Source organism: Haplochromis burtoni, unplaced genomic scaffold, assembly GCF_018398535.1.
Source record: "Haplochromis burtoni strain Fernald_Lab_line unplaced genomic scaffold, NCSU_Asbu1 Contig_229, whole genome shotgun sequence".
In the NCBI taxonomy this organism is placed as follows: Eukaryota; Metazoa; Chordata; class Actinopteri; order Cichliformes; family Cichlidae; genus Haplochromis; species Haplochromis burtoni.
The window spans coordinates 512,555-535,728 of NW_024582590.1; the positions used below are offsets into that span (position 1 = coordinate 512,555).

The 23,174-nt window shown below is 40.7% G+C and overlaps 1 protein-coding gene across 1 annotated transcript in view; it reads right to left on the reverse strand.

Moving 5' to 3' along the window:
• Window positions 1-238: 238 nt before the first annotated feature.
• The window catches only part of vps9d1 (VPS9 domain containing 1), a 29,507-nt gene continuing 6,571 nt past the window's right edge, over window positions 239-23,174 (reverse strand). Inside the window, exons 6-17 of the mRNA XM_005937438.3 lie at window positions 20,631-20,693; window positions 19,358-19,410; window positions 18,602-18,689; window positions 18,148-18,230; window positions 17,058-17,206; window positions 16,472-16,840; window positions 16,240-16,369; window positions 14,025-14,230; window positions 12,767-12,851; window positions 9,076-9,180; window positions 6,994-7,110; window positions 239-2,037 (exon numbers count right to left, since the gene is read on the reverse strand). Coding sequence (XP_005937500.1) covers window positions 6,999-7,110; window positions 9,076-9,180; window positions 12,767-12,851; window positions 14,025-14,230; window positions 16,240-16,369; window positions 16,472-16,840; window positions 17,058-17,206; window positions 18,148-18,230; window positions 18,602-18,689; window positions 19,358-19,410; window positions 20,631-20,693 — 1,443 coding nt within the window. The 3' untranslated portion in view covers window positions 239-2,037; window positions 6,994-6,998. The remainder of the gene's footprint in view (window positions 2,038-6,993; window positions 7,111-9,075; window positions 9,181-12,766; window positions 12,852-14,024; window positions 14,231-16,239; window positions 16,370-16,471; window positions 16,841-17,057; window positions 17,207-18,147; window positions 18,231-18,601; window positions 18,690-19,357; window positions 19,411-20,630; window positions 20,694-23,174) is intronic.

Below are 23,174 nucleotides of genomic sequence, written 5' to 3' on the forward strand. Positions count from 1 at the left end.
ATTTCGGATCTTTTGAAGTTTTACTTCAACAATTTCAACATGTTGTATTCATACACAGTCAAACATCTTTACACTGACAGAAAGGGAAGTTTCACTCGTCTGGCACACTTAAGATAAAAGTCTGACATCATTGCTAGGTTCAGGGTATCATGACTCAAAGTCAAACGCATTTTGACCATTTCATTTGAAATGTATTTTCCCCTCTACAGGAACAAAAAAGAAAAGCAAACAAAACAAATCAACATTTCTTCTCTTTATTGTCTAATTTGTCCAACACATTCATCATTTTTAAAGTTTCACAGTACAGCAGTTCAATAAAACCGTGACTCAGTGGACAACAAATCATTTACATTAAATCGACGCCTTAATCGTCTTTACAAAACACATTCTGACATTTTTATTAATTGTGTAAACGTTACAGAGGCAAGTCTTTATGTAATTGTCAGAAATCGTAGGCAGTAGTAAATTCTCCCCAAAAATGTCACATGTTTTGGGAGGATACAAAAAAAAAAAAAAAGATACATCCAGTAAACTGAAGTGTAAATCATTCAAACAGCTGAAGTGTAGCTCACGTTATTTGACCTGCACTGAGGATTTCTGGGATTTAAAGAGCTACTGGTTTCCACCAAATATGCAGGAAATTAATCTAAAGAAGAAAAGAAAGTGGACCCAACTGATTCTCATCCCAGCACTGAAGACTCAGCTTCCAGAGAAAAGACAAGTATCTAATATGTGTAGATGTGAGGGGAGGAAGGAGTCAAAATAAGGTTTAAAACTCTATGAAGATACAAAAAAAAAAGCTATGAAATAACCTGGATAATGTGAGTGTGCAGGAAAACATCCACATGAGGAGAAAAGCAACCCGAGTGCCTGCAGTTAGTAAAACCCAATCTAAACACTGCAGAGCTCCTCCTCCACTACATCTCCACCAATCACCGAGTCCGTCTGAACATCCAACACAACCTCACCTCTGAATGCCTCAAAAACACACACAAGCATTCAAAAATTATAAATGTGCGTCATTTCTTTAAAAAGAGTTTCCCTAGAACAGATGACTTTCCAAATCTCAGTCTAAGCACACACACCCCACACTGTAAACTTCAGTAGTGCTTTTAAAATCAAACTCCTTCACATTTTAATCGTTTCCTGAATCAGATGATTAAGTTTTGACACATTATCCCTTTTCCTCATTAAAGCCCCATTCACACTGCTTTTCTTTGATGCCGATGCGACAGTTTTATTCGTCTTACTGTACCGTAAACATCACTTCACTCCAAGCCTCCTGTGGATAAATGCTCAGCCCCTCCCCTCTGGAAGCAGAGGAAGCTGAAACACCAACGTGCAGCTGTGCTGGGGACTTGTAAGTCGATGAGTTTAGGAAATCTGAAGTTAAAGTCATTCATGCATAACTGGAATGTGAGCTACAAACAGCAACTGCTCTCATTAAACTGCATTTAATAACTACATACTTGAAATAGAGCAACAATTAGTCCAACTGGTGCCAATAAAGGTGGAAATCAGCATTAGCAACGCTGTTTTCTTTCATCAGCTGGAGAGAGTAAATGAAGCCCACGCTAATTATTCTCAGTAACATGTTAACACATGAATATTTGCCTTCTGTTACAGCATTTGCCTCATAGTTGGAGGAGCCTGTCAGTCCCTGCAGGGAAGCGGTCATCGTGCCGCGCTCAGGTCGCGGACACAAAAAGGTCAAAAACATTCGAGATGGAGAGAAGTAGTAGTTCAATCCTTTCTGCAGAGAAAGGTGTGTCGGAAGAAGTCTGGACAGCAAACACAGCAATCCTTGGATAAGTCCAACTTCAACCAGTCTGAAAACAACAGGTCCCAAAGCAGGCACTGATGGGGTCAAAAAGACTCACCGGCACCAGTTTAGTCCCTCTGGTTGGTTAAATGTAACGTACGTCTGTATGTGTGCAAGAAAATATGCATATGCAGTTTCAGGGAGCTGCAGGTTCAGCTGGAGCCTTTATGTACTGCAGCAGGGGTCACGGGGCGAACGGAAGGATGTGCAGCAGCCTACAACACACAGTGGGGAAAGATTTTACTGGCAATACATTTATAATATAATATCCACACTGCATGAGCTGCATGTGGCCATTTCTGTATCCTCCCTGATCTTATTGAAGAGGATCAAGGAAACAAGTATCCCATCTTGCAGGGGGTTTGGGTGGTGGTGGGTATTACCAAAATTCATAATACACCCTCTGAACACCAACCAGGTCAGCGGTGAGTACTTTCAGGGTAGGGTTAGATTAAAATACAAAAAACAAAGCTACAAAGCTTAAATATACACATTAAAAAACACAAGGAAACAAACTAGTAGTTAAGCGTGTGCCTAACATGAAACGGGTCACTAGAGGACCAGCAGACGTCTTCTGATGAACACAGATTCATCTTTCACACTGATGAGCTAATAAACCAAACTTGTTTTGTTGCTTTCATCAGGGGCCGACTGCTCCAAACACAGTGACTGGAAACAACCAGGTGAGGAAATGCCAAAAGGACTCTTCATTACTCCGAGCGCCTCAGAGCAGACAGCGGCAACAAGTAGAGCCATCACGTCGTTACGCATCCTCGATAATCCAGAAAAGGAGCAACTACAATACCCCATCGGCCTTTTATGGTTGAAGGGGAAAAAGTACTGCAAGTAACTACAAGCAGTCTTTTATTTTAAGTTGACGTTTAAATTCAGTCAGATAATTCAGGCGTAAAGCTGTAACCACAAGGGGAGCTGTCAGTGCAGACTGCAAGTCATCACGATGTAAAAAGCGTTGGTTCGGTCGTCTGTTGAAGTCCACAGATCTGGAACACACTGTTCATTTGATGCTTGCGTCTTCAGACATTTTGCTGCCGTTTCCAACTGTTTGATCTCATATTGGTACTGATTGGTTATTCAGCCTAACCAAGGACAAGGTCTGCATATTAGCTGCGGGTAGAACTACGTGCACAGTATTCACAAATATATCAAAGCTTATTTGTTATGGAAGTTTCTTTGAGCCAATTTGTGTTGCTGATGTTTTTACCAGCTTGGTGGAAACAATCACAGGTGGTACAGCTGCTCTTGGGTGATGCCTGCAAATGCAGGAAGATTGCGACTTGAAGCTCTGCAGTGATTGGTCGATAGGAGGAGCAGTAAGACTCGGGGATGAAGGAACTCTGCATTGTTATTTTGAAATGCACGTTACAGATTTTTGAGACGGCTGCCGTGTGAAATTCACTTTGCTGCACAGGATAAAATGTTTGTAATGTTGCAGTAACATGAGTAAGCTACTCTGCAGCCACGCTAACATTTCAGTCCGGGTCAAAAACATGACGTTCCCATTTTAAATCAACCGTCTGCCGTTGCCGTGTGAGCAAATTAAACAAGTATTTAACAATTTTTTAAAACAGTCATAATCAAACTATTAGGTATTGACAACCATGAATGTACTGGTACCCACTAACACATCGTGGCATGCCCAGCTACAGTAATGCGTCAAACAGCTGCTTTTTGGTAAGCCAACATTGTAATTTGTTAGGCTTCTTGCAACAGTCGCCTAAACTTGCTGCACATTAACGATAAGTCCTCCAGCTTCCTCTGACCTGCACTTGATGTTTTGAAGGTCATATCTGAGTACAGAGAGAGACGGGCATTTGACCTTTTCAGCATTTTGCTGCAGATTGATGACTTGTAAGTCTGCTTCGTGGTCGTGTCTCTGCTCCACTGTCAGTGTTGGTAACTTTCAGTGACTGGGATTAAATGCGCAGTAAGAATAACTGCTGACAGTCAGACATAACGCATGTCGACTCGTGTTTGATGACCGTTTCTTACTTCAGAGGCAGTCTGGGATTTCTATGGTACATTATTAAAAACAAGCATTCAAATACCAATCTGAACTTTGATCATCTTTAAAGCCAAAGCCACGGAAAAGCATCTACACAGCATATATAACCAGACATTCAGCCTAAATCTGCTTCTGCGGCACAGAGCTGATTGCTGTTGCTGACAGCTCTGTGCAGCGCAGCAGTCCGCAGAGTTCAATACTTGGCTGTAGTGGAATCATTGTGTCACTGGGAGTTTTGGGAGACGCCAGTTGAGAAATGTCACATTTTGTAACGTGCAGTGTCATCACGCCCCATCCTGCAGAGCAGCACCTTGGGTGCCAGACAGGCCATTCAGTGACACTCTCATCCCTCGGTGTAATGCATCAGTCTCAGTCTACTTCACTCCGGCTATCGCTCCACCTTAACGACCTCTTTTCACAACTGCATCCACACTTCAAACCTTCCTCCAGATGAGCTTTTCAGAACGATGCCAAAACTGGAAATGTGTTCGCTCGTTTAACAGCAGATCAAAACACAAGAAGTATCCATCAGTCTGCTCGTTCAGATGAAACTGCATCATATATTTCAGGATCTGCACGTGTGCGGCACTTCCAGTGTCAGTCAACTCAGACGGGTCGTGCTGCAGCATTTTGCTGTGAAATTGGCGGCGTTCTCATTTTTCCATGACCAACAGCGCTGAATTCTGTCAGAGCAGACTTCTCTAATGTTTGTGTATAATTTTTTTAAAACTGTTTACAAACCAGACTTCTGCTGGTGGCTGACACGCAGTCCCTGAGAGCACACGGTAAGCAGGAGACAAACGGCACAAAGGAGATTTGGTTGAAGAAAAACAAAAAAATAAACAGACTGGAGTCAATTTGTTCATCTGAGTGGTTGCAGGGCCTCCTGCTACAGACTCAGGTTTTACTCAGTTTTGGGACGTGAAGGCTAAGTGAGGCAGAAAGGACTTCTCACAGAGGGCTGCAGAGGGGCTAGCAGTAAAGGCTGACTCCCTGGTAAAGCCACGACGCTGAGGATGAGCCATGATAGACACAGACATGGCACTCCATAAATCCACTTCTAATGCAGATGAAGTGCTAGCTATCTAAAGCAGAAAACTTCTGTCACAACTGGATGACTTGAGCTAATTCATCCAAACTCACAAGTTATTTATTTTACAGTGACAGCTGCAAATAAACTGCACGCAGTTCAACATTGAAGGTTACTCAGTATGTTCAGCGCCGACTCTGCACCAGACTAGAGATGGCACGATACCACTTTTTTATGTCCGATACCGATACCGATATCATAAATTTGGATATCTGCCGATACCGATATGAATCCGATATAGTGTTTTTTAATCAACAAAACTGTTTTTTAAAATATCTTGCTGCATTTTGTATAAGTTCATACTCAAGTTTAAAACAACAACTACACTAAAGCTATTCTGTTATACCTGTATGCAAAAAAAAATATTTCATAGTTCAGCAATACTGATCAATCTAATAAACTTAAACCTACACCATCCTCCCTATTCTGGTATTTTAAAGAGTACTTAGCGTAAATATTAAGCAACCTAACTAATAGGGTTCCAACTCCCAGCAACAACAAATAAATAAATAAAAAATAGGGAACCACCCCTCACGCTCCACCTCATGATGCTTAATCGACGTAATCAACCTTAATTTGATGCAGTGTGAAAAAAAATGCACAGAAATCAATTATTTTTCAAGAAATATTAAATAGATTCAACATCTTTCTTCAACAAAATTGCAGACTGCACAGATGGTACCTTCCCAAAGGAAAAAGTACTATAGCTTACTAGGGTATATTAGACTTAATAGTCACTATATACAGTAATTGACTTCTATTCATTTTACATCAAATTAAAACTTTGGGTGTCAGATAATTATTTATTAAAAGCTAGACATTTTAAATGAGAATAAGAAAGAAAAGTATGTCTTTGTGCCCCCTTTTCCCATGTTAATGCCCTATCGGCCCCCCTGGCTAAACTTTGCTAGATCCGCCCCTGCACAGTTACCAGCGTCAGCTGTAGAAAAAGATCCTCGAGTAGAAAGTAATAATAAATAAATTCTAACAACAGCTTATCAAGCTTAAACGTGCTGCTGTTGTTCAGCCGCTGGTTTCCTCTTTCTGGTGCAAAGTGGGCCAAAAAGCAAACAGAGAGACGGACTCGCGACAGAAAAGCCGATCAGCTGATCGTTAAGCAGTTTCATGATTGAAGTAGCAGCCGGAGAGAGAGGCAGTCGCTCTTTCGCTTAAGCTTAACGCAGGAATGCTTTACAAACATTCAGAGATGGACTTACACACTTGCTTTACTTCTCTCGGGGATAACTTTGTCGGAGATGAAATGCCGGGTTGCTAGCGAAGCTCCAAATGCTATCCAGACCACCGACAGGTCCCGCATGCCACAGCCGCTCTATCACGTGATGCATACTGCTCCGACGTGCTAACGTTCTGACGGTGAGTTACGGCGTGTTGCAAGTTTTGTGAGGTGCTTTCGTGATATTTAATGGATCGGATTACATGTTTTATTTTTCTCCGATATCCGATCCAGTAATTTAGGTCAGTATCGGACCGATACCGATACGTAATATCGGATCGGTCCATCTCTACACCAGACTGTGTGTTTTAATCTGTATTCTTGTAGCTGCCACTGCAGAAGTGTCAGATTCAGTGTCAGCGAACTGTTTTAGCGTCACCATCTGAATGAAGGCAAATTCCAGTGACACTTTGCACTGCTGTAACTTTACAGCTGGGCTTCATTTGGCCGCGTCAGTCAGGCATGGCTCAACAGTACATATGTGATAACACCAAGATAAATTTTTACATGATTTTAATAAGTTGCTATAGCAACACTATGTGTTTATGTTCCCTAATGCACACAACAATGAGACGAGCCCAAACACGTCTGACTGTCAGAGGCACGTCAGGCTCTGATGTTTTACTTGCAGCTGACCAGGTTGCGTTCACAGGTTACCTCACTGACCCATTAATCTCACTGATGCATCCCTCAGGTAGATGGTAATGAAAAGCTTATTCTCTGCAGGACGTTTAAGTCACTGTGCAATAACACGAATGTCACAATAACCTTTACAGAAAAGCTCATCTTCAAAGCATCCATGTGAAGTATGGATATCCCCTTACCTGTTTCATATAAGCTTTCCCGCAGGAAGCTGAACTACGCCGGGCTGCAGAGACTCAACATAGGCCAAAGCACTCTGCATGGAGGTGAGGCAGTATCCCTCCTCTCCTATCAAATAGCTGAAACAGAGAAGTGGATGATAGTAAAAGGTTTTATAGTTTTACACTAACAATTTTTCTCCACTTTTGGAGTTATGAACACATTACACGGTGAGCAGGCTGAGCAAAAGAAAGTCATGGATGCTATATGAAAAGATCAAGTCATAACCAAGGAGGTTTTTAGAGACAGCAGACGAGATGCAGACGAGGCCAGGACTCAACTCTGAGTCCGGGGCTAAGAGGATCGAGACACGAGAGGGGACAGAAAGAGGAAAGCGATAAGATGCTTATCGCTCAGCTGTTATCTGGAAATTCTGAACAAAACGTGCATTTGAAGGAAAAAAGGAGAAGAAACATTTTGTGAAGCCACTACAGTTAGCGGGATTTCTGCATCAATTACTCATAAAATGCTCTCCGATCTTTATCCAAGTCACAATCATAGACAAACTGATCAGGGTAGCGGCGCACAAACAGTTGCACTTTCATGTTATCAGTAAACACAGCGTTTAATCCTTCACACTGCAGACTAAAAACTAAGTTAACTCCTTAATTAATGAATTTACAGTCAGCTTTTTTTCCCCTCAGATGAAAAGATCAGACACATTTGTGGCTGAGTTTAAAGTCAAACTTCTTTTTACTGCTCTGACTTGAGTTAAGTGTACGTTGTGATTTGAGGTCAGTTATTTTTTTAAAAACCCATCTTTCTACACTTTTCATGCAGCTTTTACTTCAACGCATTTCTGTGAGAACGGGAGTCTCTCCTCTAACATGAATGATCTAAACTCAAGCAAGGACTTTATTTGCACTTTTATAGAGAAGAAACCCAAATCCCAAATATCCTGACATTCCTCAGCCAATGCCAGTCTAACCAACCGGCTTTTACAATCCACTCTTTTTGGAGATATGACGAGACCTTTTGGGTGTGGTGTGTAAACTCACATGCTACTCTGCCAAAGACGTATGGCTCAAGCAGAACAGCACTTAGCTGCTTCTGGTGACATGAGCGTGCTCTGCACCGATCATCATCAGAAAAGAACAAAACTTCAGCCTGAAAAACATTTGATTTGGATTTTTAACCCTGACAAAGATGAAAACTGGAAGCACTGCTGTTGCTTTGTGTTTATTTAGATCTGCACAGAAGACCCAGTGTCAGCATCATTTCTCATGGTCAGTGTGTTTGCTATTTATTGTCACGTTTGTGTCTCCAGCAGACGTCGAGCAGTCAGATTCTAATCAACATAATTCTGAATTCAGTTTTATTTGATGAAATATTTAACACTATTGTTATCGAAGTCACAAAGTAAGGATATTTTTAGCCAGCTAGCTCTAATTTAGCTACTCTGCACAAACAGGGCCAACGTTAGCTGACCAGTTTAAAATAACCATCAGCAACTTCTCAGATGAGTCTGACTGAACTAGCAGGCTAGCTAGTCTTCAGTATCAATAGCTAGAAGAAAGAAATTTGGTTTAGATTTGATTCCAAAATCCAAACTCTCCCTCCACATAAAGAATATACAGCCGATGCCGACTGCAGTCTTCACCTGAGGGCCTGAAACGCTACAACCAACTATCAGCCCCTGTTTGTTTGCTCACTAACGCTGTCACTATCTGAAGCCACAGTGTTTTCTTGTCCTTTTGCGGTGGTGTGCTGGTTGTCGTCAGCGATTGGCTGACTCTGATCTACCTTTAGCCATTGTTGCTCACTGCTGGATGGAAGAGCGACGCAAAGCAAAGCTTTAGTTTTGTCCTTCATATAGAATCACTCCACAGGCTACAAGAGGCAACTAAGAGAGCTGAGGAAGGTCTCATTACAGCCTTTCAGACAAAAAGTTTCTTTATTTTAAACTTGGGAATAAATAAGATTCTACTGAGCGGCAGCATGTTAACAAAATACTCACGTTTTACTGTTATTTTATGTATTTATGCACCAAACTGTATGTTTATCTGCTCCCAGGGACATCATCACTTTCCATGCAGATGACTCACCCTTCATGAATGAACTCCTCCAAAGCAGCACATTCAGACACCAGCTGAGGACACTGACACCGCAGAGCCACGTAGGACAGGATGGGTAACAGGTCGTCTGCACCGCTGTCAGAGGAAAGGAAGGAAGGAGGCGGTAAGTTCAAGTAAGAGGAAAAACAAAAGCAAATAAATAAAGATGAAGGGAAAAAAAAGAGTGACATTCACAGAGTATGACTGCATGCACTCTCCAGGGGACTGAAAGGAAACTAAATCAAACGTAGCTCTTAACGGGATGCCTGTTCGGGGATGGAAATGATAAAGCTTTTTTTTCCTCCCCCCTCCTTCCCTCTTTGCTCCCTTTCTGAGATCTGTTGGGAGGACAAATTGCAGCCTGGGAGATGATGACAGCTTGATAGCATTTTCCCTGTGTGCAGACAGTGACCATTTGTTTATCAGGACTCACACGCAGGGCTAACTGCTCGTTTGCTAGTTTGCGTGAGAAGGCAGGTTGCTGGCCCTCCACTGACCCGGTGCACATGCAACTGGATACTCTCCTCCTGCGGGTTCTGGAAGGTGTGGACGAGCTCATGTAACCGCTGGGAGCCGGACCTCACATACTCACACAATCGCAAGCCCTGAACTCTAATCTTCAGAGTTCACTACTGTAAACATACACATCGATCGCTCACACGAAAACTGGTGTCTCTGCATTCCAAGGATACAATGCAGTCCAACCACATGCACAAGTACTGATCTCTCAGGGAAGATTAGGCCACATTATGGCTTTGCAGGGCTCTTTAGTGGACAACAAGTTTAAAAATGCAAACGGTAGAAGCAGAAAGACAGAAAATTTCCCGATTAAACGGATGTAGAGGGAATACAGAGGATCACAATAGAAGAGGAAGGAAAAAAAAAGGACTAGATGGCTTTTCACAGAATAAAAAGACAACAACTAGTACAAAAAACAAAACAACAAACCACCAACTAAAACTAGATTCTAAAGAGTAAGGGTAAAGGCCAGGAAAAAATTTCTAATTTGGTTATACAAAGAATTTATTTTACAGTAAAAGAAAAAAAAAAAATTCTGAGGGAATATTTAATTGAACTGGTATTGTTGGGTCAATGAAAAGACCAACAACATTCGGAGGGATCTCCAACAGCCTGTTAACGACCATCCTGAATCACAGCCAGAATCATTTTTTAAATATATCTGCCACACTAACATTTCAGGTCGTGTCTGGTAATATAAGTGAAGCAGACGTGAGCCAATATGCGCACACGGCACCATTTGAAATTAATCCATGTGTGGGTAGCAGCTACATTAGTCCATCATCAGCATCTCAAAACTAAAGCAAGAAGAACAGAATGAGGATGTTTCTGTCTGCTTTGATTTTAAAGTAGAACTTAACGGGCCTCCTCACTTGCAGAGACACTGGTTTGTCCAAGATTTACTGGTGAGAGATTCCACTGATTTACAAATACACAGTAAAATCAGACTGAATCACTTCAGGTAACTGTGGACCAAAAGTAGAGAAGAGCCTGGAAAATGTTGCGAGGTACTAGCACTCAAACTGTTAGGCAAGATCCTTTATTATATGTGAGCGAGACTCTGTTAGTATAGCACACCTTCGCCTTTATCACACTGGAAATGGGAAACAGTCCCAACCCTAATCCCAGTGAGAGTCTGGGTAAAATAGGACAAAATGGCTATGATATAAAAATCTTAATTTTTAAGGTAAAGCAGGAAGCGCCGTGATGTGAAGTTTAAATGACATTTTGTCGCTGTATTTTTCTTAAACAAATTTTCTATATACTGAACAACGAAACACCAGCTAAAGCCAAAGCACACAAATCCTGACCAGATGCATCTTTGGAAGACAAAGCTGGGGGACCAGTCAGGCACCGAAACGCTGCAGCAGATCAATCCATACGGAAACACGCAGCGAACAATAAATAGTGCGCTTCAGCGCTTCAGTGTTGTTGCACTGGTGTACTCGATATACACAAGGAGAGATAAATATGCAATATAAACATAAATATTAACACACACACACACACACACTCTGTCTGTGAAACATCTTGATTAGATTTTTAAAAAAACGACTTTCCAATCTGAGTCAGGCCTTGAATTAAAAACACCCACTCTGAGTCACAGTGACATCCACAAAGGCAACCTGTATTTAAAAGGGACTAAGAAAAGCAGTCACATATGGCCCTGCACTGAGCTGCAATCAGCAAAGAAAAACATGCCAGCGCTGGCAGTCTGGGGCCAAAGTCCAGTCCAACCTGGAGATTTCATCTTTACTACAAGATGGTAACAAAGCTCTGTGAAATCTAAAATAGTCACCGATTGAAATGTCTGCTGTGGCAGGACACAGCGTGATTCGTGTTTCCACATAACAAGTGCAGCGTGATTAGGTTTGCATTTCTTGGAGAGACATTTGTTGCCCAGTTGTTTCTTTTAGCGTCGTGAGGGTACACATCAAAATCCCTCAACGTCACAACTTTTCTGGATCAAAAGCTTTGAGAAGTGCTGCGCCCAATCAACTCTTCCACTGCCATGTCTCATCACTTCACAAGCGCTCCGATGCAAAGAGACAGATATGGAGCAGGAGACACTGCCTCAGCCGCTCAACAACAACAACAACTGGAGTGTACAAAGAAGAAAACGTATCCAAGAGCTTTCTGAAGGAGGAAGATGTTTTTCCCCCTTGACTCTTAGAGCAAACAGGATTTTTACAAGCATTAATCACACATAAAACCCATTTAAAAGCTGCTGACATATCCCCCCTAGGTTTTGAGTCGACTGTTACGAGTCCTATTATAAAACGTCTAACCTTAACTTAAGTGTGGTCCTTTTAACAGCCTCATAAATGCTCTTATTCTAGGACTATGATCCCCACCCATTCAGTAAAGGAAATCCAGCGTCTGTTTGTTTACTTGCGGTCACTAGAAGTCTCAGTCTCTGTTTGCATAAATAATAATGCCAAAATACTGTCATCCCAAATTACAGATGAAGCCCAAACTCATGCTGATTTTAACGCGTTCTCTAGCGGATACAGTTCAGCGATAATACGAAGCCACGATGAGAAATATGCAGAGCTCTGCTGCCATTTATTTTACAAAGTTTTGGTCCAACTCTGTCAACAAAGAACGCGTTTAATTTGCTGAACCCTATGCATGCTACAACCTACTGAGCATTTGTCTCTGGGTATCACTGTTCAGTCCACAAAACTCCATCCCTTTTCATTTATTCCCCAAACCTCCTCACTGGACCATGGTGTTGTTCCAGGCTCAGCCAGGACGACCCACTTTTGGGCCTGGTCAGGAAGAGGCGCTCTACAGGAGGGTAACAGACCCAAGACAGCGCCTGCTGTGCCAGACCTAAATGAGCAGTGATGAGAGCTGACAGGGCAGCTACCAAGGCAGGGACCCCTTAAATGATGTTTGGGTACTTATGAGCGGATCTCGGAAGAGTCTTTCCCTTCCTATTAGGAGGAATATGCAATGAGGAAAGGGCTTTCATTTAAGTTTAATGAGGTGTACTTTAGAGCAATTCAACTAAAAGAACAATACACCACTGTGTTGTATAACTGTTGCATTGTTTCTCAGTTACATTTGTCATTTTTGTGTGTTAGTGAAAAAGAAAGACTGGTCAGTGCAGTACCACAGTAAAGGCCCAGATACTTACTGGAGCTGATCATTTACTCACATGGCCGCTGTTTTGGGAGTCGTGTCCCCTTCATGAAGACACCTGTAATCCTCGGCGCACGCACAGATCAGGCGTAACGTCCTCACTGGAACAAAACACAAGAAACGATAAAACTCATGGGGCACTGCAATACAGACTGAATGCTTCAAATATAACATGAGATATCGAAGTATTGACCCAGTAATTAGAGATAGCAGCCAGAGAAACAGGTTTGGATGCAAAGTTGAGAGGAAAGAAAAAAAACAAAGGGCGCATTGGGACATTAAACAGATGTGTTGGGACAAAGTGTTACAGACAGATGAATCTTATTTGGAGTTTGAGGTGTTCTGATGAGAAAGAACGTGCTCGGAAATATCTGACATGTTGCATGGAGCAGGTGTGAACGCCTCGGGCGCTGCAGTGGAGAGAACGGCAGAAAAGGAATCGTAACCAAGACAGGCCGTCACTCCATTTTCTAACAATGCCATAGACCTCGCAGGCTATTTCCCCCTACAGCAGGACAATGACCTAAAGCAGACTGTGTGACAGGAGCAGGCAGTAGGCTGATATTCTGTTTATAATGAGTCAGCTCGCACAGTCATTAGATTTCAGCTGCTGTGAGAACAGACCGACTGTCAAAGGTCTGTGAGACTGACAAAAATGGATTCAAAGCAAAGTTTAAGGCACAAAATTATCATTTCAATCATTTACTGAACAAAATGTTTTTTTCTGGGTTTAGTGCAAATACATAAATGCTGGTTTAGAGTGACATCAGAGACCATCTGGCCAAGAACTGTTTTATCTTTAAAGCTCACAAGAAGAATTGACTTATGCCTTCTTCACTCTGAGGACGTGCACCTAACGGCTGGCTGCCCTCACACTTTACAGATGCAGAGAGCTTTTAGCAAAGTTTAATGCTGATGAATAATAACACTCTTAGTTTTCTATAAATGTGAGGTCTTATGATTAAAAACAGACTGAATTTAAAATTCAAAAGGACACGTCACCAGTCACCAAAGAGTTTCGAACAAACATGAAACCCTTCTAACGAAGCAAAATTAAATGTTTTTTGTACCTTTCAAAACCTGCAAATACTAAAATAAAAATTAGCGTGAGGAGGTTAGAGGCAGAGCAGTACCAAGCCTCAGGCCATGGTTTTCTGCCAGAAAAGGGTGTATTTCTTCTTTCAATTGGAATTAATCCTCTCTTAAGAGCAGCTTTCCATCCCAAAACTCTGCCTTTGTGTAAACGAGAATAAAAACAACACAATCTGACTCACCAATGCATTCCAGTTTCCTCTGTGGACATCGGTCATGAATGAGAAGTTTGAGCTCCTGGATAGCAGACCCGTAGGGGTAGGAACCTTGTGGGGAACCGCTATTTTGGGGAAACAGTTTCAAGGGAATGCCGATATCTCTAGGTGAAACATCGCTGTACAGCTTCACACTGGTCTCGTAGGCCTCCTCCCTTTCTACATACACCTTCCTGAAATCAAAGACAAATGGCTCCAGAGCGAAATCCAACAAACGGACAAATAACTAAATGATGGAAACGGAGCAAAGAATGATACAAGTCTGGGAAGCGTCACATGAAAACCTGGTAGTGGTTGTGTAGGGGGTACATTTTGGATATTTAAACTCCAGGTTATTCCTAGTCGATGGCAGAATGAGGAATAATTTTTCAAGCTTTCTTTCTTACCCTAAAGTGGAATAAAAACCCCAGAACCAAGAAGCTTTTCTTATTTCTTGACATGGTTGTTAATATTTAGAACATGAGCACAACACATCGCTCTTCCACAGGATCATTGTCTGACACCCTCATACCTGCTTAACATAAAACTCAACAAAAATAGTTCCACTTTAGCTTCTAGCTAAAATTAGGGCACATCACCACGAGACACTGCAGACCAGAATTCTTGCTATTCCACTTCTTATTTCTGCAATAAAGTAAAAAGTATGGCAAGTTGATGCATAATTATTAGTATCAATAAAACTTAAAATTCTCCTCCGTCATTCAAGAAACGATACAGCTTCCATGTGGTAACAGTGGACTGTATATACAGGATGAACACAGCCATGGTGATGCAGGTGATGTCACCTTTCTGAAGTCTCCAGCTGAGCGTTCGTGTTTTGAAATCATGCATCAGCGCAGGGCGGGTCTGACCGACAAACACAGGGATACTGCTGAAGATCGGATCTCAAATTTCTTTCAGGCTGTTTCCAACATAAAATCTTTAAACTCTAATTTTCTGGCTTCTTGCAGGAGCTTTTTTAAATTTTATTTTAAACATATTTTTTATATTTATCTTAATTATCTAAATCACCCAGCTCACTTCAGTGCCACGACACCAACTACCACTGAATTTGTTTGAATCCAGCTAAACTAAAGGTTGAGTATAGAAAATGCAGAAAATTAATGGCACAGCACACAACTGGGAATCAAATATAAACCACAATAATGTTAGAAGTACCATCACAGTCAACTACAGCGAAATCTGCAACACAAACAAGTTGAGAACCCAACCAGAGAACAGCAGATGAGGGAAGCTGAGCAAAAATAAGAGCAGCACTGCCCCATGCTGGTCAGAGACCTTGACCCACTGGTTAAATGAACTTTTTAAGTGTTTTTACACAGTCTGAAAGCTACATTTGTAGCAGCCTTTTCCATCCAGTTTAAGCAGACAGCATAACATACGTCTAAGACTCATTTCTCTCTGCATGCAGCCTGTTTTGATCCATTTCTCTACTCTGCAGCAACCTTTCAAATTCAGGTCAACGTTTTCACAAATTACCTCTAGATCTGAACCGACACGTGCACTGCACCTGTGTCTTCCTAAGAGCACCGTCTCACACCCTACACTCTGTGACAGAAGAACATTTTGCTAACAGTAAGTTAGCGAGTTTAATTAAGGCTGTAAAAAGCTAAAATTGTGTATTATTATTTGCACTAAGTAGCAGTTTGTATGACTGCTCAACAGTGAAGTCATTACTATACAGTATTTGTCACATTTCCTTTACGTGACAATAAATGACTCTTTGAATTTTGTTGGGGATTTAAAGATGTCACCAACACTAATTAATGCCTCCTAGTGTTTCGTCCCACACTAAAACTTAAATTTAATAAATATGGGTGATAAAGGGACAACAATGTTAGAAACATGTTAACTTGTTTTATCTTATGTTTTCTTCACAACCTTAAAAATATCTGTTTTATGGGAACTCGGACTTTTAACAACCTGCAGGAAGCCAAGCTTAAATTTGGGTGTTCAAATCTGGATGAATAATCTATTAGAAGCAGTAAGGCAGTTATTTAATAGTACGTATAATTTAATATTTAATAGGAAAGCAGTTTCTATGCACTATATTTCTCAAGAATTTGGTTACAATTGGCCATAGTGGATTATAAGATCTCTATTATCTAAACAGCTCTTTGATTATTGGTGTTTCGGCACCTTTGTGCCTCTGGCACAGACCTGAGGATTACAGGTGCACTACCTGAAAAGAGCCACTAGGGCGCTCCACAAGGGTGTGAAGAAGGCTTCCTCAATGCTGGCGAGACACAGGTCCTTAAAGCTGGCAGTGTTTAGGCACTCAAAGGACAGCAAACACAAAGACAGAAGCTGATCTGAAACACAGAACACAGCCGTATCATTTAACTCCCATCAATGAATGCAAATGTCGTGACAAGAGAAGAGTTTGCTGTTCCAAAACAACAAGCTGTGCTCACCGATTGCAATATGAACGTCCTTGACGACAGCTTTCAGGTGTTCTTTAAGCGCTCTCTTCTCCAGCTCCTGGACGTGGCTCTCATCCTGCTCCAGCGGCACAGAAAAATCGCAGACCGAATCTGAATCCGAGGCAGTGTCGTCTGTGCTGCTGGGGGGTTGAACCCAATCCATCTGAGTCACAAACTGCTCCAGATCTTCAAATGAGTTCTCCCGGTCCATTGTCCCCTGCTCGCTGGACTCCTCCGCCTCTTCCTCCTCATATTTAGGGATGAGGTTGTGGGAGCGCGAGGGAGAAATCAAAGAGTCTGTGCTGAAGCTCTTTACACTTTGGGTACTACATGCTGTCCTGACTGGTCTCTTCGGAGTCTCTGTGTGATTCAGAACACGTCACCATTAACGTAACTTGGTTCACTCCAATTAACAGCATCACGAGTCCAGAACCTCTAAATGCTGCCCATACAGAGTAGAGCTGAATCCAGTGTTCTGTCTCAAATCCTCATTAACAAAAATTTAAACTAGTTTGCACAAAAAAGAAGCCAAGAGAACATAAATATGAACCCACTGTCTTCCAAACCAACCCCTTACCTGGATGAAGTGGGTTGTGAATGCTGTGACGTGGTCTCAGTGGCATGGCCGGACTCTTAGGGAGACCTTTACTAACGATGGGGTACAGCCGGTTGTAAACTCGGTACTGATGTTTCCTCAGCAGCTTCACAACTGGGTGGTCGGACCGGCTGAGGACACAGTTAAGAGCGATAACACTGATAACACTGACGATGCAAAATCAGAAACGGCTGTGGGATAACACAATCTAAAAACTTTCCAAGTCCACAGATTAATAACAAACTGTGCTCCAGAAATCATTAAATGACTGAACATCTTTTAGAAGGTTCATTATCATTCATCTGTAAATACTCTGCACTACATTGTGTTTCACTTGTCTTAAAATGGATTAGAGCTGAGTGTTTCTTCATTAAAGGCATGCAGCTCTCTTCAGACTGCATTCGTTCTAAACTCTGACAAACGTGTTTGCTTTGTCATCGCGGGGTGCTGTGTGTGTACACGCATATGAGCTCCTCTACCAGAAGTCCAAACTACTCTCAGTGAAACAAGTACATGCAGGATTAGGACTGCCTAATTCTGTAGCACAGTTAAACCATCTGAAGCAAATACACAACCGTTTATGCATATTCTATAAAATCTGTGCTGTATATGATTTATTATTGTGTTTAACTTTACTGTAAATTTGATAATAATAAGTGAAACTTTTATTAACTACATGTCAAACCAAAGGACAAAGAAAGTCAAATCAAACCTCGAATTCAGCTCAATTTCTCTGGTGCTGTTGAAGTCGTGGCAGACAGTTTTTTGCCTTTATGAATATTTCCCTATTCGTTACTTTAGTTTCGGCTTACTGGTTTCGTCTCTTTGCAATTCTCCAGACACTCAAGCCAAACTACCCTTCTGATTGACAAAACACCACTTAAACACCCCAATACTTGAATAAAACCCAGAAAGGACAATCCTGAGCAGTCACAACATTCGAATGCTTTGACTGCGTCTTGTTGTGTTAAAAAAAAAAAAAAAAAAAAAAAAAAAAAAAAGCACAAATAAACAGCACAGGTATTTCTCCACACAAGAAAAATAAACCGTTTTCCACCTTGTTGTCAGTTACCTGAGCAGGTAGGAGACCAGATTTGACACTAACGAGACATCAGGAGTCCTCTTCATTTTGGCTTTCCACTGTTTGGGCCAATCCTAAAGAGGCCAAAACAAAAACATCATAAACACATATATAAAGGTCTATTAAGTGATTAGTCATTAATTAACCAACATAAAACTCAATACTTGAGAACTTGTGAAAGAAAACAGAGGGGACTGCTGAAACGTGGGCTGCCTGTAACTTGCTGTGCATCGACACTGCATCAGTAGAAAAACAACAACATGCAACTGTGTGATTTGGAACAAACTAAGATACTTTGCTGGAAACTGGAGATCTGAAGAGGAAATAAATATGTAGGTCCAGAGTTTGCCATCTTGTTTACTGTACTTGAATTATTTGCTGCTATGCAAAGTCTTCTAATCTTCATTTACACCTGCCAACGCTTTTTAATAGCATTTAAACTTACATGGTCCTGTTCATATTCCAGAACATTGGTGTAGAGAATACGCTGCTCTCGCTCCTCTGGAGTCATTGCCCCAGACGCTGCAAATCTCCTGGAATGACGAACGCACACACAGGAGAGGTTACTGAAATTGTATGCCTGCCAGTGATCGCTAATTTTGGAAGCAGATCCCCTTGTTGAGGTTCCAACAGCCACTATGTTTTTGTCCTGACTGCAAAACCCCAGCAAGAAACCTGCAATCTCTGGTTTATTATGCAGTAGGTTATTTACACAGTTTATAAACACTGTAATTTGGTCAATAAATGCTATAAATAACAGCACAGAAGTTATACTTAATACAGGATCACTGTCATGTCTGGTTAACCAAATGTGCAAATAGAAGAAAGAATTAATTACATGCAGGTGTGAAGAAAAGAAATGAGAAATATTATGGAAACCTATTTATAGCTACAGAGTTAAATCTGTGCATTAAAAAAAATAAGTTATTTACAGAACTTTTAAAAAATAATTTTTAAAAGTGTGTCCAGTTTTCCTGACGTCTGTGATTTATTGCAGGGACTTTATACTTCTGTATGAAATTCACAGTGCAAACCTATCGGTCATCATATAACACCTCCCTAGAAATATAACTTCCTGTCCCAGCTTGCATCAGGCATGAGCACAAAGAGGAGTGCACAGCTCTTATACATTTACATTTAAGGTGACCAAAACAAAGATGCTTTAGTTTAATTCACTGTGTTAATGAAAAGCTCACTGTACCTGTTGGCCTCTTCCTGCAGCCTCAGTCTTCTGTCCTCCATCTTCCGCTGTAGCTAATGTCAACATTAAGGAAATCTCCAAACCATTGCGTGGATAAGACGCGAGTATATCCTGGGAAATCTTATAAAGTTCATTAAAGCTTTAGAGAGTCAAACTACTCACAGGTTGCCACTAATGTCCAAACCAATGGATTTTTCTTTGATAAGAAGCTTGTAACTACTTTTTAGTATTACAAGTATAAACTTAATCAGCAATCAGTAACTGATTAAAAGCTTCAGTCATTTTTCAAGCAAATGTAAAAGAGCTTTACAAAAAGCTGTACGACCTACAGATCAGCTATGAAACACAGGTGAGCTGCATTATCAGTGTCACCACGTTTTACATTTGTACGACCATTTAACCAACACACTGGGAAGTCTCATTTGAGTAATATGGATCAAAAATCTGTTTTTAGTCTGAATGTAAAATGCACATCTTTGCATTTTCTGCTGTAGCAACAGGTCAACTTTACAAGTCATTTAAAAGCAGCTGGTTACTCAGAACTTTCAATAAACTTTGTCAAAGCATATTTAATATCTAACAATAACAACGATTGTGGGTCAGCATCACTGACTGAGGAAAGTGAACTTCACTGGGAAAGTGAAGCCACTACACTCCACCAGCCTCCACTGACAAAAAACACTCAAATCACCTTACACAACACAGAGTTTGGCTCAGCAAGTTAGTTTGCTATTGTGTGATTTTGGTGTTTTGCAGTGTTAGTGTGGATCCAAACTATCCACAGCACTGAAGCCACACCGTGACTGGAATCTAAAAGTACTGTTTATGCCAGTGGAGTGGGTGATTCTGCAAAGAGTGATTTCTTTCTTAGTGTGTTGTTTCCACAACCAACTCTGCAATTTAAACAAGGCGATCCAAAAAGGACCGCTTAAGTCAGAGAGCATAAAATTTAGGATACATCAAACAACAAAAGCAAAGCTTATTCAGCTAAAGGATGAACGTAAAAAAAAAAAAAAAAAGAAGCAAAAATCAACATTCCTAAATCAGAAATCCGAAGTTTAATGTCCTTTTCCGCTTTAACCATTCTCTCTTCTCCTGGCCCAATTCCCAGCAATGCACCACCTACTTCATTGGCATTTGAACATAATGCAAGCATCAAGGCGGGGATTGTTGCTCAAAATTAATACACATCTTTGGTTTTTTGCATTTGGATTGCTACAAACCTTAAAGCCCCATGCAGTAAATCCAACTGTTTACCATATTCAAAGGATACAGCATCCTGCCTGGCTTTGGCTATGATGAGGTTCTCCATCATCTGCCGCTGGAGAGAGAGTGTCTGAATGGGGAAAATGGAGAGAAGGCTATTTACTTATTACTTTACTGCATCTGTTCAATAAAATGAGATCTAATCTTGGACTCTACTAAAAAAGCTTAACATGAATCAAAGTTCAAAATATTCCCCTGGGCCTTAATGCGGCCTTTCCTCTATTTGAGAAAAAAAAAACGATAGCAACCATTTGTATTTGTTTTAAATGTTATATACCTATGTGGTGTGTGACTTTTATTGCCATGGTGCCAGGTCTCTTGGAAATGAGATTTTTAATCTCAATGAGATTTTTTACCTGGATAAATAAAGGATTAATAAAAAATAAAAAATAAAAATTGATGAATCTTTCTGTAAATAAAACAACCGCGACTCACACGTACCTTAAACTCAGATTTCTAAGTACTAGGAAAATAAAGGTTTTTCCTGCATCGACTCAGAAATGTGGAGGCACATATGGGCCAACGGGGGACAAAATCCACACCAGAAACGTCAATGACACTGCCAACCACCACTTAAAAAACTACAGCAGGCATCATCCAAGTTCCACACAACATGAAAGTATTTGTTGGTGATACCAACACAAACTAGTTCCCTCCACTCCAAGTGTGCAGCCACAAAACTCTTACTTTACTTTACTTTACAACTATATCATGTTGTGGTTCTGTATTAAAAGGATATCTCCTGGTTTACATGTTTTGTAATAGCAGTTACATTAAAAACTATTTAAGACGCCCCACGTAATTTTAATACTATTCTGTAAATAAACGTTAAATATACTGGGAATCCCTGATGTGCAATTTAAAGTGCAAACCTTGAAAATACTTCACCTTTTTCCATAAACCAAAGAGCATTTTCAGTTTATTTATATTGACTTAATTATTATACTGTGCATACTGTGTATTTTAAAACACAATGCCCTAATTATTTGCCACGTTAGTGTCATTAAAAGCTTGTGGGGGGGACGTGCCAGTGGCGTTAATTGGCTAACAAAATTAGCCATTATGACTTTACCTTTACAAACGCCTTTAGTTTCCTCCAGAAAACACGAAGCTCCGCAGACTGTCGAAACATATTCCGCACCTAACTGACAAGTTAACGTTACTTTAAAAACCTACAGCTCGAAATAAAAAAGATCTCTACCGAAAAAGAAGTGTTAGCCTACAACCGAGCCAATTAAGAAAATAGCGAGCTAACCAGATGTAAGCTAAACTTGGCGGCATTTTGCTTACCATTATTTATTATATATTTTTTAATGTAGCGAGTTTCCCACTAAAATGATAAAAAACGACGAGAGAAAGTTCTGCTTCGTAGCCCACACGTTACCCGGCTAAAATAAAACGCTCTCAGGTAGCCTGCTCCCTCCGCCCGTCACACTCACCATTAACAGCAGCGGAACCGCGAACCGGAAGACCAGAATACAAAATAAAAGCACAGGTAGCGCGCTTTAATCCACCAGTTTCCATTATTTTTGATTACCATCGCAGAAAATGATTCAGTACTTAAACTGAGGTCAAAGTTTGTGACATTAAATACATATTAAATACAACTATTAGGCGAATAACAGAAGAAACTGAGGATATTTTATTCTAAAACAATAGCACTTAATCAATGTTTACCACATCTCTGTAGTAGAATTGCATTATTTGCATTTGTATGATAAATGTCCCTAGCTCTTAGATTAATATAAACCACTTGTAGATGCCAGTATCCACAAACCAGGTGGTGCAGCACAGAGAGGCTTTGATTAAGTATCTACACCCCTATGTAATTCATATTTCTATTTACCAGCTTATTTGAAGCATTAACTTTAATTTCAATGGTCACCAAAATGTAAAAACTATTGGTAGTAATACATCCACCTTGAGAAAAAGAAAAAAAACAAAAAACACGTGTACATTCGAGCCCCACCCACCAGCTGGTGAAAACTTCTGTCTGCAAGGGGCAGCCAATCAGAAGAAAGCCTTAAAAAGAAATGAGCTAAATCTAAGTTTTAGACAAAACAAATGAGAATAACAGGTCCTTTTAAAGAAGATTCAAAGTGCATGAGACTAATGTCTACCAGGCAGTCAAAGAAAGTTTAATTTACAAATGCAAAGGCAGAAAAACATTTTACTGACAGGGTGAGAGACCACAGTCAGGGAAAAAGTGTGTCAAATTTCTGTTTAGGCTGAGCAGAGACAAAAAAGAAAGAGCAATCACATAAACACTGTTTTCCCACAACCGTTCCCACACACACTAATACACGTCATTTAAGGATTTACATTTTGGCTGCTGCCTGAGCTTTTGTTTGGAGCTGATGAAATACATGATGTAATGGAGCATTATGAATGTGAAGAGTAATGCTGGGAAAACAATGAGATGGTGAGTGAGTCTGGCATTGCGATGAAACTTGACTCGGCTAGCTGCGTTTAGTTCGCATAACCGAAATAAACACTATTTTTGTGCAACATTAAACTTTTATTTTGATAAATTCTTTCTTTGCCTCATTTA